General features: G+C 38.8%; 1 protein-coding gene across 3 annotated transcripts in view; it reads left to right on the top strand.

The window, feature by feature from the left end:
- Nucleotides 1–15567, top strand: part of DAW1 (dynein assembly factor with WD repeats 1) — a 32814-nt gene that overhangs the window by 9804 nt on the left and 7443 nt on the right. For all 3 annotated transcript variants that reach the window (XM_007054987.4, XM_037908230.2, XM_043522297.1), the window contains exons 4-8: nt 2360–2418; nt 3377–3499; nt 5510–5609; nt 9720–9827; nt 11031–11137. In XM_007054987.4, coding sequence (XP_007055049.2) covers nt 2360–2418; nt 3377–3499; nt 5510–5609; nt 9720–9827; nt 11031–11137 — 497 coding nt within the window. The remainder of the gene's footprint in view (nt 1–2359; nt 2419–3376; nt 3500–5509; nt 5610–9719; nt 9828–11030; nt 11138–15567) is intronic.

Genomic DNA, 15567 nt, shown 5'->3' with positions numbered 1-15567 from the left:
TAAATTTCATGATTTCAGCTATTTAAATCTGAATTTCACAGTGTTGTAATTTTAGGGGTCCTGGCCCATAAAGGAATTGGGGGTTGCAAGGTTATTGTAGGTGTGTGTGTGTGTGGGGGGGGTTGCGGTACTGCTACCCTTACTTCTGGGCAGCTGGAGAGTGGAGAGTCACCAGCAGCAGCATTGCAGAAGTAAGGGTGGCAATACCATACCATCCACCCTTACTTCTATGCTGCTGCCTGCAGAGCTGGGCCCTCAGTCAACAGCTGTCACTCTCTGGTCACCCAGCTCTGAAGTAATGCAGAAGTAAGGGTGGATGGTATAGTATTGCCACCCTTACTTCTGTGCTGCTGCTGGCGGGTGACTGCCTTAAGAGCTGGGCACCCGGCTAACAGCCACCGCTCTTCAGCCATCCAGATGCGATGGCAGCACAGAAGTAAGGGTGGTAATACTGTGACCCCCTTAAAATAACCTTCTGACCCCCCTGCAACTCCCTTTTGGGTCAGGACCCCCAGTATGAGAAATGCTGGTCTCCCCTGTGAAATCTGTATAGTATAGGGTAAAAGCACACAAAAGACCTAATCTCATGGGGGGGAGGCCAGATTTCATAGTCCGTGATGCATTTTTCATGGCCGTGAATTTGGTAGGATCCTAGTCATGTTGTCATTATATAATAGGATCAAGCAGAAGCTGGCTTGCAAAGGATAAAAGTTTTATTGAAAGGCAAGTCATGTATAAAAACAGCCAGAGAAATACAGAAAGTTGTTGGCAATGTAACTAATTTATTCTTAAATATAGTGGCAGATTGATTTTAATTTGGTATTATTAATAATTAGGGCTCTACCAAATTCACGGCCATGAAAAATGCATCATGGAATGTGAAATCTGGTCTTTTGTGTGCTTTTATCATATACTATACAGATTTCATGGGGGAGACCAGCCTTTCTCAAATTGGGGGTCCTGAACCAAAAGGGAGTTGTACGGGAGGGGATCACAAGGTTATTTTAGGGGGATTGCGGGATTGCCATTCTTACTTCTGTGCTGCCTTCAGAGCTGGGTGGCCAGAGAGTGGTGGCTGCTGACTAAGGGCCCAGCTCTGCAGGCAGCAGTGCAGAAGTAAGGGTGGCAATACCTTACCATGCCATCCTTACTTCTGTGCTGCTGCTGGCAGTGGCTCTGCCTTCAGAGCTGCGCTCCCAGCCAGCAGCTGCCTCTCTCCAGGTGCTCAGGTCTGGAGGCAGCACTGCTGCCAGAAGCAGTGCAGAAGTAATGGTAGCAGTTCTGCAACCTCCTCTACAATAATCTTACGATCCCCGCACAACTCCTTATTGGGTCAGGACCCCTACAATTACTACACTGTGAAATTTCAGAATTAAAGAGCTGAAATCATGAAATATATGATTTTTAAAATCCTATGACCGTGAAATTGATCAAAATGGACCGTAAATTTGGTAGGGCCCTATTAATAATTATTACTTATTTAATAAATCTTTGCATATAGTGCCATAGGTATGTCTGACAGTTTATAGAAAGAATAAAGACAAATGGTCTCTGACCAAAAGATCTTACAATATGTGTTTGAAAAGAGTTGGTTCCTGGATCTAAATGATCCAGGCAGTGGCTATATTTGAAATCTCCTCTCTGAATTTCATCTTGATGAGTTTCTCCATTTTTACATCTGCTTTTTAGAGATTCCACCAGTGTATTTCAAATCAGCAATGATAAGACTTTTATTGTGGTGAACTTTTGGGTGTGGAACTCTGACATCACCTCTCTCTCTCCCTATTTTTTTAAAACATCTTATACTTGTTGAAAGCATCTCACAATGTAAAAGTTAAAATTATTTCTTGCAAGTGGATGGAGTGGTCTGTAGTATATGGCTTAACAGCAAACACTGAAGAGCAGTTGTTGGAGCACCTTCCAAGGAAGCCCTCACTCATGGTCCATAAGGGCCCATTTATTTCCCCCACCCCTCCTGCAACTCTCAGGGTTCCTTCTCTGTTCTCAGAGAAGGCAGCACAGAATGAAATACAGAGAGAGGACAGCTCATTCAGGCCTTATAAACACTGAGGATCTGCTTCAGTCACAGCCATTTGTGGCCAGGCAATCAGTAGCATAGCTGCACCACTGCAATTCCTAGTGAAGACAGAAGTTTTCTGCATGAATTCTACAGTGGTAATTGCTCACACATGCTTTCTTCTGGCTGGGGGTTAATGTATTGCTGTCATAACTGCTCAGTTAGCATGACTAAAATGGGAAGAAAATATTCAGAAGAGTAGATATTAGGCTAGTTCAAAAACTCCTAGTAATTTGATTTTTATTTGAAAATGCACCAAATCTTAATTTTCCTGTATTTCAGGTGCTTAGGGCACATATATTGCCACTGACCAATGTAGCATTTAACAAATCTGGTTCCTGGTAAGTTTTCATTTTTAAATTCAAAATGCATAATTACTAACGGAAAAAGATTTTTAATGTGGAAATTAAATAGTGAATTTCAGCGCTCCTATCTATCCTGCACAAAAATCCCTTTGTGTTATGATTGTATCTAAGCAGATTTAAGCATTTCCCATACCTGGATTTCAGACTTCTAAGGAAAAACCAAGGGGCTGCAAAAAATGGTGGATGTGATTCAATTGATGGCACTCTCCCCTCTCGCATATGTTGATGATAGCTGCTGTATTCCAGCAGGATCAGCAGAAAGAAACACACATTATAGTAAAAACAACGAGGAGTCCTTATGGCACCTTAGAGACTAACAAATTTATTTGGGCATAAGCTTTCGTGGGCTAAAACCCACTTCATCAGATGCAAGGAGTGGAAAATACAGTAGGGAGGTATAAATACACAGCTTATGAAAAGATGTGAGTTGCCTTACCAAGTGGGGAGTCAGTGCTAACGAGCCAATTCAATTAAGGTGGAAGTGGGCTATTCTCAACAGTGGGGTGAGGCTTCAATATAGGTGGAGTGCAAGTCCATTGAAATACATTTAAGCACTTTGGGACTTTCACTGTAAGTGAAGTTGAGCTGTAATTGACTTAATTGTTAGTTTATTAGACTGTAACTATTTTTTCTCTGTAATCTCTTCTAAAGGAGAACCTAGTTTTTTTAGTAGGAGAGAATGCATTGAGCACTGGTAATGTTATCTTTTAAAAAATATAATATTTAGTAAAGTTTTGAAAATTGCTTGATTTTAGAATCTTTGCCATGATTGATATTCTCATGGATACCATGGAATGTGGGAAAAGCATTTAGGGCCTGATGCAAAGGCCACTGAAATCAATGGAAAGACTCCCCTTGACTTCACTAGGTTGTGGACCCAGGCCCTGAGAAAGTTTCTACAGTCCTGTAACTCATTTATCTTTCTTCATTTTAGCTTTATCACTGGAAGCTACGACAGAACATGCAAAATATGGGACACAGCATCAGGAGAGGAGCTACGTACATTGGAGGGACACAGAAATGTGGTCTATGCAATAGCTTTCAACAATCCTTATGGGTAAATAGGTTTTCAGAGTCTTTGAGACTCCTTCTAATTGCCAACATTGCTATGTTGCAAATATAGTTATCCTATAAACTTTAAAGTAAAATAGAGTAATGACAGCTTGTGTTGCTTTAGTTAGAATGATCAGCTTTTCCAGCATAACCGCCTTTTTAAGTGGGTTAATCCATTTAGTACTACACATACATTATTATCAAGGGTCTGACTTAGAAACTGGTCAGAACTGGTGAGTAATTGATAGGAGATCCTGAGGGTGCTGCTACACTGTCCAATGTGAATCTGCATATCTTTTATTTTCTACAGAAGTTGTCTGGGTTATATAAGAGCTAGCAGCAGTAGTGTAGAGAGACTATGATGTCATGTACACAACTTTACATTAGTCAAGAGCCGCCTTCTTTATGAGAGAGTTTTGTGCTTCAAAAAGTAAACCGTTCTCTTCTCTGTTATGCTTTTGTCCACTCTCTACAGAAGGTAGAAGGGAATTCTTATTTCCATCATCCAAATATGCTTACAGTTAAAAGTACATATTTAAGATGTGTGTGTACAAAACCAGATAATGAAGAAGTGGTGAATGGCAGATATTTTTTTCATATATAAGAGAAAATGAACCTGTTGACAACCTTGAGCTAGAGTTGAGCTAGAAATCTATTTCCAAAGAAAAAGAACTAGTTTAACACCAATCATTAGATTTCTATACTACGTCCATCACTATAGCATGTGAGCACCTAATAGGACTCATTATGAGACTGTTTTAACAATTATTTGTGGTCAGTCGCTTCAGCTGGGCAAAATGAATGGTTGTATAATTGCAAGAGAAAAAGAAGGTTGAACAGACATTTAAAATCTGATCTCATAAGGTATGTCTACACTGCAATTAAAAACCTGCAGCTGGCCAGTTCTAAGGGGCTTAAGCTAAGGGCTCTTTAATTGTGGTGTAAATACTAGGGCTGGAGTCAGGGCTCTAGGATCCTGTGCAGTGGGAGTGGCCCAGAGCTCGGGCTGCAACCTGAGCCCAAAAATCTACATTGCAGTAAAACAGCCTCTTATCTTGAGCCCTGCAAGCCTGAGTCAGCTGGCACGGCCAGCTGCAGGTTTTTAATGGCAGTGTTGACATACCCATAGAGGTCAATGACAATACTCCCTTTGCCTTCATTGGGAGGATAATTAGATACTTTGAGTGGTTTATCAAAGAAACAGACATATATGGGGAGTTCCATGTTATTGACCTTCCATTCTGTTAGGTTTAAATACAAATTGGGTATGGAATGAGTCCCAAGAAAGCCAGAGGGAGATGCCATGTACACACATACCTACTATACCAGTAATCTAAGAGATGTTACTGAGGTGCAATGCTAATGTATATGAAACAACTTTGTAAGGTTGCAGACATTTTGTGACTTTTAATAAGTCTGTTTGGATGTTCATCAGATGGTCTAGCCTGTGGTGTAAATTAGAGTGGCCAGCTTTGACAACTTTGCGTTGGTGGACAGGCACAAACCTGCCCCAATGTACTAGGGAATTTGGCCCTGTCTTTTTAATTTGAAAATATAAATTAAATAGGCTGCAAAGAAAGAATCGCACACCAGCAAATTGTTTGTTTTTCCCTTAATAAAACTTCAGTTTCTAAAAGGTGTGTTGCAAGATCAAATAATCTGGCAGAATGCATCTGTGTGCATTGAGGGAATTTACGCTAACACAGCAACTACATCATGTCCTCCCTCTCACATTGATTTTGGTCTGACACCTGGTGTGGAAATGGGACAGAATATCTTTGTAGAGTGTAGTACAACTGACCCAAGGAATGCAAATCTCTACAGTGCCAGCCACAATTTAGTCATAAAATAAATATATCGCTAATCTCTAGGCTTGTTCATGAGATGATTTGAAAATATACTGCTTTGGCATATCAAGGATCATATATTTTTGTGAATTCTTCAGTTTCTCCTTCTACTGCCTTTAACATTATTTATTTTTTTTTCTAAATAAAAATGACTTTTTCCATTTTAGTGACAAGATTGCCACTGGATCTTTTGATAAAACCTGCAAATTATGGAGTGCAGAAACAGGAAAATGTTATCATACCTTCAGGGGACACACCGCAGAAATAGTGAGTTCCTGCCTTACAATATTAAACCTTTGCATCCAATTGTATTTTCATATGCAGTACAAGATTTTCCAGAACTTCGTAAGTCAAACTACTACTACTTCATAAGAGGGTCATTTCCTCTGATGTTTGTTAATTACACTGGAAAAAAAACCCTTGATTATCCAAAAGTTTTCGGTGTCATCTAGGACCTTGGTATAATCAAGATTGTCTCATAATGGTGTGTCTTTACTAGGGTGAGGTGGGAGAGCTTCTGCTCTTGTATTCAAACTCCCATGATGCTAAAACTCTACTATTTTAAAAACCTGCATCTAGATCTTTGTAATTAACAATGTTAACTCTCTCCCTATTCAACACAGTGTGTAAGTAGCCTTTCTCTCTATGCAAGCTGTGGGTGTCTTGAGGCACTGACTGTATGGGAGAACTGGATCCAAAGAGAATCCACTTATGTATGCTGGGGATTTATGGGACAGCTTGCAGCGTACAGAGCTAAACCAAAGGAGCGCCCATCTCTTAGGAACTAGGAATTACCATACTGGATCAGGTTTATGGTTTATCTAGTTCAGTATCCTATCTCCAGCAGTGGCCAGTGCCAGATGCTTAAGAGGAAGATGCAGGAAACCCAGCGATATGTCGTGGGATAATCTGGCTCCCAGGGGAATCTCCTCTTAACGCCTATTATGTAAAGTTGGCTAAAGCCAACCTGAAACTCTTTTTTAAAATATATGTAGTGCCCCCTCTCTACCCGGTTACCTTCTTTAATGCCAATCTGCTTACAGGTTTTGATGGACAGGTCTGGGTTCTTCCAGATCCCGCCACCCACTCAGTGTATCTTCTTTATTTTTTTCTATGAATTTATTTGGTGGTGCCTGCACCTCCCTCGCTCCTTCCTGGCAGCGTCACCAGGGCAGCTTGGGAGGAAAACTCTAACAGGGTAATCCCCGCTTACTTGCCAGATAATTGGAGACTTCCAAGAAATAACACAAACACATACAATATATTCAACACAATAATTATATTAAACAGGAGACAAATATACGTAACAGGGTAAAACACTATTTTTAGGGTCACCGGTGCCCACGCTGATAATACCTGTTCCTTTCCCCAGTCACAGGATCTAATGTAGCAAATGTAAGATTAGTGTCCCGTTGGTACGTGTACTTTGTGGTCATAGGTCATCAAGGGCCCCAACAAACTTCTCTGCAGTGGTTTAGCAGTGTGGCTGATTGGGTTCAGTACAGCCCAAAGGACTCACAAGTGGGAGAAGGTGGTAAATCCCTTCACAGGTTTAATATGCAGCAGGTTATAAAATCCCCAAACCCTTATTCCTTGGCTTGAGGACATGGTTCAGGGAATCGGGGGCCCCCAAAACAAATTCCCTGACTAACTAAAAGATAGTGCCCTCACAAACTCCGTGTATGATCCTCAGGTTCAGAGATGACTCTGGACTCCTCAGTCACTACAGAGGGGCTGATCTCTGCTGGCCGGGATCCTCTTCAGGCAGGAATCGGGCTGCTTCGGTCCCAGGATTTCCCCTCACCACAAAGGGGTGCAGGGCTCAAGGTGCAGATTACACAACTCTACCAAAATCCAGACTGTAGTTTCCTAGCCCAGCGTCCAGATACACACACAGCAGGCAGCAGCCCTGGACTACCAGACAGAGCAGAGCTGACCATGCGGTGACTGGTCTCACCTAGGGAGCTGGAGGGCTAACTCAGCCTGGCTGGGGAAGTTTCCCAGCAAAACTTTACAAACTGGGAATCATCAGTGGAGAAGGAAAAGCCCAGCTGAGGGATCTTGCTTTCAGGTCCCTAAAGGCCAGTTTTCAGGGGGAACCCTGTATGCAGGCCTCGGACTCACCAGCTCCCCACACAGCCAGTCCTGCCCTTGCCAGCTCCAGACTCACTCAAAAATGGCTTCTCCCCTTTCCTGAACTCCCTGGGAGGGGCATCTCACTTCCTATTGGTTGCCGGGCAGACTCTGAGTTTGCCTTGGCTCCCCCTCCCTACCAGGGACAGTGTGCCTTTCCCTGAGCTGCCAGCAGACAGAAAGCCCCAGGAATCTAGGTAATCTCCTTGGGGGTTACATATAGTTACTACTATAATTTTGGGGGATATTCTCGATATCCATGTACATGGCCCATTGCTTTTGGAATCTCGCTAAATTCTTGGCTTCAACAACCTGTGGCAATGAGTTTCAGTCTGATTATGAATTGTGTGAAAGTACTTCTTTATATCAGTTTTGAATTTGGCTCTTTTCAGTTTCATTGAATGTCCTCTTCTTTATGAGACAGGGAGAACAGAAGTTTCTGATCCACATTCTCTAAACCATTCATTTTCTGTACAGTACATTTTTTCCATCTTCTCTTGCACTCTGCTGTTGTCTGTTCTGGTCCTGTTGCTCTTCACTCCCTCTCTCCAATGACTCTAGCTTATATCAATATCCTAGTGGACAGACAGATCAGCTCCTGCCTGGCCTAAGAACCTGTTCTCTCTTTGTTCTACATGGCCTTTTATCATCATTCCTGCCTGAATGAATGTTTGCCTCTTTTGTCCCATTATTTCAGTGAACTGAAGTATCACATATCATGAATGCACTAATTGATGTCTGTTATGCCTCCCACTGGAGAGCATTTCTTACGCCTTTGAATTCAGTGCAACCTTCAAGTATAGCTGTGTATTCTGAGAGGTCTGTAAAGCCTCCAAGAACTAGCAACAATAGAGGCTAATTTTCTCCTGCACTGACCCATATTGATCAAACTATTTGAGCATATACAAAAAGGCATACCATCAAGGAATAGAACAAAACACTTTATATCCAATTAGCAGAGTATAATTAAAATAATTTATTTGCTGTCTCTAACTGGTTACAGTTTCCCTCTTTTCCAAATGTTAAGAATTATTTTTGACTATTTAAAATTTGATATTTTTACCTGATTGCATGTTAGAAAATTTCAGTTATGATTTCTCCTATAATTTGTTTACATTTTTGAAACAATACCCTTGTTTTTCTGGAGCATGATTTTTCTTTTCGATTCTTACATTTGGCTTGTAAAATTATATGTACTAGAACACCCCACTGAAACACTCAGATTATATTTTTCTATAAAAATTGCCTTTTGATTTGTCATTCAATAGAGTAAAAAAATTATAGAAACTGTGTGTGTGCATTGTAGGTGCAGCAGTTTAATTTGTGAGTTGCAAAAGTGAAAACTGGGCCTGAGAAGTTGCTGCTTTGCATCAGTGTACAGTAGCATTGGTATGTCTTGTAGTGATTTGTTTGTTCTCTGAGCATTTTGAAATTATTTCTCTTAACATGAACTACCTGATTTTTAAAAGGGTCTCAACTCTGTCTCTACCAGTTTTGTGCCTACAAATCAGGTAATCAGAGGTCTTAGGGCTTGATCAGTTTCTACTGACTTCAGTGGTAGTTGGATCAGGCACAGAGTGCTATGAATTGTACCTGCAAATAACTGGTAGGAATTATACCTGCAAAATCAGATGGTGTTTCTTAACATCAGGCCCATAACCTTCAATAATTTCTAAAAGAGTAGATGTTTATTACACATGTCTATGCTATGTAGATTTGTTCAATAATGAAAAATGGAATATCATAATTGAAAATGCAACTAAGTTCCCAGCAAATGTTTTCCTTTTCCCAAAGACATTTGTGTTCCTCATTAGAAGAACAACCATATCAAATAGTTACTGAGGACTGGAAGCTGGCTACATCAGTCAAATGTGAGGACTGAGTTGGGGACCTTCTTGCATTTTTGCTCAAATATATGGCTGTATGTAAAAAAGACTGTTTGATAATAGGGTTAACATATGTTCCAATAAGCCTTTTTTAACACACACAATCGTTTTTAAAGCAACTAGTTAATTAGTCCAATAAGCTGTCCTCCAAAGCTTGTGTGGTAAGGATTTGTTGCTTCTCTAACAAAATCTCTAGAAGGCACTGCAGCTGTCACATTATTCAAGCGCCATGACTGTATTTGTAGGTCACAAACTGTTAAATTGTACTATTGCTGTATTTTCAAATACTAACCCTGACCCGAGTTAGTTTTTAAAAAAATCATAGGAAGCTTATTGTTTCCCAATGTTTGTGTTACAGGTTTGTTTATCATTTAATCTTCAAAGCACTCTGATAGCAACTGGAAGTATGGATACGACAGCCAAACTATGGGATATCCAGAATGGAGAGGAAGTGATCATGTTAACTGTATGTTTGCATTCTTTATTGTTCTGAAGGTGTTTGGTGCTTTTGTAGTTCCTAATTGAGTTAGATGTGGGTATAAGTAGACTTCTTAATCATCCATTTCAGACAAAGAATTTCTATTACTAGCTGAGTCACTTAGTGACTGAAGTTAAATAATCGATTAAGAAAACATAAAGGGAGTAAGAAAGCTATGCTACTTTATTAAAATCATAAAAACCACTTTAATCAAATGTCAGACTTTCCCAATTCAATGTCACTACTGTTCTAGGCCCAAAAATATTGCTGCTCTCATTAACATGGTTTATCATTATAAGTACTGAACTGTAATTCCTGTGCTAATATAATTACAACTCTGAGAGCTAATATAAAGTAACTTCAAAAATGTTAATGCCTAGGATTATAGCTATAAATGTTCCTTTTAGCTGTATCATTCATTTTCTGCATGATGTGTGTATATAGAGAATTCAGTCAAGTCACCAAGTGCATCTAGAGTGCAATTTCTATTCTCTGTATTTGGCTTGCTAGGATTCCACTGTTTAAATATTTCTGCCTAAATGTTTAAAGTCACATCCTTATCCCTTTCACAAAGACTAAGTAAGGGGCAGCGCACAGGTTGTCTCCTTCGGTGTTCCTGGCCTATGGAGTAGACAAGGGACATTCTCCTCCTCACCCTTCTCTACCTCCGCATGCCTCAGGGTGGGGGAACACAGGGAGGGAGCAGAAGAGACTGCAATTGTCCTTGGCCTGTGAGCAGGAGGCTCCGTATGCCCTTTCTCTCATGCATACACACAAGGGGCAGTGACAATTTGGCTCTTAGTTTATTGTAATAAAAGCATCCTCTCATTTAATGGTGAATAACTACTGTTCCGCAGAAATCTGATATGAAAAAGACCTATTAGATCACAATTCTAATTCATTCTCCCAGTCGTTGCAGGATTGTTCCCAGTGTTCTATTTGCTAGTACTTAAGTGGCATATGATATTAAATGCTGTTGTAATATGGGCAGTGAGATTATACTGTGGAATAGTCAAAGTTATGCAAGACTAGACAAGAAACAAGAAAATTTACTACTTTGTCAGGGAGGTGGACTATATGGCCTAATGGAAACAATCACTTCTGTGATTTTGTATTCCTACTATGCAAATTAGGTATTGGACCTAAATATCATTTATATTCTGAAGTACCTTTTTGTTAATATTCTCTTAGGGGCACTCAGCAGAAATTATTGCATTGTCATTTAATACCACAGGAGATAGGATCATCACTGGCTCCTTTGACCACACAGTTGCAGTGTGGGATGTTGGCACTGGCAGGTACTAAAGCATTCATAAGGTTGTTTTTGTATTGTGTGTTTTAATGATATCTTAAAGGGGACTGTCAAGGCCTACAAATTCTAGACTTTCCAATTGGGCTTTGGTTTTGGGCACACCTGACCTCATCTTTACTTTGTTTCTCCTGTGACCTTTTCTCTGAGTAGCCAGGGTACTGAAATATGCAAAAAACCTGGCTCTCCAAATGCTTTAGTGTAAAAGAGGCTTATATTTTTTAAAACTCCACCTGCTCACAAGAACTGAGCCATGCAGGCTGAGTAAAAGGGCCCTATATTTTGTTATTAATGAATCATCCAACCAGAAAGATATAATCTGTGTTGAAGCACTTGGTTTGGGGAATTGCTACATTTTTATAGAAGCAAGAGACCGTTTTAAAAAGGAAAGGTGTTTTTAGGGCATGTTAAATTATGAGCAGTCAATCTTGCCAGTTTCTCCTTCATAAATATAGAGAGTGATTTTCTTCTCACTCTGGTTTTACATCAGTGTAAATCTATTGACTTTCAAGGTCAGTTCAGTGAGAGGAGAATTTGGCCAGATTACTGATAAAGGTGGCTTTTTGTTAAGGTAAACATTCCATTCCATTTTCATGGGAGATTTCTCTCTCCATGAAGTTTAGATGGAATATCTATAAAATTAGCATGCTTTGGAATTATTAAAATGAAGGGTGAATGCATACATCACATGGATACAGTTGAAACAACAAACATGATGATAGGTTTCAGAGTAGCAGCCATGTTAGTCTGTATTCGCAAAAAGAAAAGGAGTACTTGTGGCACCTTAGAGACTAACCGATTTATTTGAGCATAAGCTTTCATGAGCTACAGCTCACTTCATCGGATGCATTCCTAACCAATGCATCCGATGAAGTGAGCTGTTGCTCATGAAAGCTTATGCTCAAATAAATTGGTTAGTTTCTAAGGTGCCACAAGTACTCCTTTTCTTTTTGCGAAACATGATGATGTAACATCAAGACCACGAAGGCCATATCATCTCTTCTGTGAGAAAAAATAATATGCATATACTAGATCATTTAAGGCCTGATCATGGAAAGTCCTGAGCACCCTCTGCTCCCAATAGTAAGAGTTGAGACTCAGTGCCTCAGGCTCAGAGGTACTTAGCACCTCACCAGATTGGGCCCTTTGACAGTAATGTTATTGCATTCAGTTTGTTGTTGCAGATATTTGTTTTTGAACAGCTCTTTCTTCCAGCTTCTTCTTGTTTGAACCTGCAGTGAAGTCAAAGTCTTAGTTTTTTAATGTTGCATTCTTTTTCTGCAGAAATGATTGAGATGTTACAGATTCAGCATTGTGACTTCACTTCAGGATCAAATAGCAGGAGATGGACTGTGAAGGAGGAAGCTCTTATTTAAACACCAGTAGTTTTGGTAATTAGTGTGGAAAGAATTAAAAAATGTGAAAGTTAAATGGATTTTTTTTTAGTCTGATATGCTTGAAAAATTTCCCCAGGATATAAGTCACTTGTGAGCTTATTCTCATGTCTCTGAAACACATGCAGTCCCACTGGATGTATCAGAGTAATTATTAACATTAATTATTGATCTCAGTGGAATAACAACAGCGAAAAGCAGCTACAGAAGTGGAGTTGAACCTGCTCAGTAAAACTGCTAAGAAGTGACTGATATATAACTTGTCATTAGGCTAGTGATAACTGGTGAAACATTCACCAGTGTATGTAGTAGATTTGACTTATCTCCTATGAATGCTGCAAGCACCAGAGAGTGGCATGATCACACAGGCTTTAGTCTTTTTAGAGGTGTTCGCAGTAGCTGGCAGTGTTCAGTAGAGCATGTAGTATTATTAGGAGCAGCAGTGGTAATCTAGTTTATTTTGTGTGGGCTGCAGTCACTAGAGGGCAATATAGTCATGCCCTCCTGTCTAGGTCTGGTATCTTATCTGTTAGAGGGCAGTGATGCATATGTATGCTATTAAAGGAGGACAGACACACACATTTAGAGTATTGTTAGAGCAGAGCTAATAATTTAACTATGAATAATGAACTCAACTAATTTTGCCTTTCTTTGTGCTTGAGGAATATTCATAAATAGATCACATTTTCCTCAAGGCTATTTTATTTGAATATACTCTAAATTTTTTGTGGGGTTTGGTTTTTATTGTAGGGATCATGATGACGATATGCTGTATTTGATACTTCTAAATTTCAGTTGTTCTGGCTAGTTGTGATTGGTCCCAATATTGCATGGTATTGTTTCTGCTATCTGACTAGATGGGCATACTTTATTATCCTGGGGAAAATTTGAAGACGGTACTAGCATGTTGAATCCCTAAAGGAGACATAGCAGATAAACAGGATTAGGGAGTTTTAGAAAATGTTAAACCTTTAACTTTGGTCCCCAGAGACCTTTTTCCATGGGCAGATTCCTAGAAAAAAAAATCAAAATTTTAATTTAATTACATTTTTCTCTCATCATAGTCACACAAATGTACTTGTGTGCATTGTCCTAGTTAGTCAGTTGAAAAATGCCAAATATTTTTTGTGGGAAATTTCAAAAATTTGTGTGTGTGGTTTGTTTTTGTTTTTGTTTTTTTTTAAATTTTCCTATGAATATTTTCAGTTTTCTGACAATTTTTTTTCTGTCATGAAAATTTTTACCAAAACTTCAAATTTTTTCAGTAAAAATCTTTGTTTTCATTTTTCTGTGGAAAAAATGTAAACCCATTTTTCATAGAGTTTCAATGAAAAAAATTTCCACCAGCTCTAGCTGTAGCTGAGAATGGTGCAGTTACAACCTTGTCTGGCTCATTTAACTGCCTATAATTTGAGTTTGGTGAAGGACTATGAAATCATTGTGCAACTGCTATGTTAATAGTCAGTGTCCCGTCATTACAAAAGATACCATTTCTGTTGTGAATACTTGAGCATCCAAGCTTAAAATTAACTGTCCATGAGCATTTGTGCCAGTAAATGTGGCTCTAAAGTTCATGGAAGGTGAGCACAAAATGGGCAAAAATGAAATTTGAATGAAAATTTTTTCATGGTATTTCCCCAACTCTGATTATTATATAGATTTTTTCCTAATTGAATTGCTGACAAATCACAGTTTATGTGAAATATGTTAAAATATTCTGCTATTTAAGCATCCAGTATATTGATGTATTACATGTCCATCCCATCTGGCTACATATACAAAAGTTTGAAGCAACGACCATTCTTCCTCTGTGTTTGTAAAGAGAGACCTTGATCCTGATTGGGGATTTTGGGTGCTGCATAACAAAATGACAATAGTACAAATGGCCAAATAATATGTTCACAAAACCAAAGTACTCCCCACAATTTAGTTATTGTAAAGAGGTCAACATCATCACAACAGAACTGGAAACACATAATTAGGAAATAAATAGAGTAATCTGTTAAAGGGACACCAATGTAATAGGTTTCTTTTGTTACAGTAAACAAAATTGGATTCAGTTACTCAGAAGATTTGCTTTTTTGAACCTTTCATTTAGTGTATACAATAATAGAGGCCTCTCTCTTTCTTGTCTAATCATTTTTAAAAAAATGAGTATTCTGAATTACTTAGTTTCATTTGGTTGCTTGTCTGGTCATTAACTTGATTAATTGTTAAACCTGTAGCTGTTTTCTATTAACAATAATGTGATATATCCCCTAATTTACAGTCCCTCTAATATATTTATCAATAAATCTCTTCCAGCACTCAGTATTTTATAGCCCCCCATTAATCTAGAATGGGCATTGATGACTAATTACTCAGCTCAGTTTATCAAAGCTGTCTGAAGAAGTTTAACAGATAACTGGTGTTGCCAGTTTTATACATTGTCTTAAATAATGAATGCTGCACTTAACGTATTCTGGATCACTATAATGGTTGTCCTTTTAGTCAAAACAGGGTCTAAACACAGTGGAGTCCCCACTAGTATTTGGAGTGTGTTATATAGAACCTGATCTTGCACTAATAACACTGGCAAAACTAAGAATGATTTAAACAGGAGTTTTGTTTACAATTGGGACCATAGTTGTGCACATTTTGGTATTAGAATGGCTTTTCGTTTTTGTAGATTTTTGTTTCCTTCTTTGGGAATGTCATCTGCAGAGATTTATATTTATTTTGTTAATTAAAATATATATTAATAAATCAGCTATTTACTATGGTGAATCTGAAACATTATTTTAAAAATGATTTTTGGAGATATGAAAGTGATGGCGACCGTACAAAATGTATTTACATGATTACATTGTGTTCCTTTCACAGTACTGTATATTCTGAACATTACAGCTATTTTTATCAAACATTTTTAAACACAAAAACCTACCCCTATTTTTTTTGTCCAGGGGATTCTCAAAGAATCCCTTAACTCTTGATGTGACCTTTCTTCTGAAGCACATTTATTGAACCAGAGCATATTAGAGAATGA

The sequence above is a fragment of the Chelonia mydas genome, chromosome 9 (assembly GCF_015237465.2).
Source record: "Chelonia mydas isolate rCheMyd1 chromosome 9, rCheMyd1.pri.v2, whole genome shotgun sequence".
NCBI classification, from domain to species: Eukaryota; Metazoa; Chordata; order Testudines; family Cheloniidae; genus Chelonia; species Chelonia mydas.
This window is presented reverse-complemented; position numbering and strand designations above follow the sequence as displayed.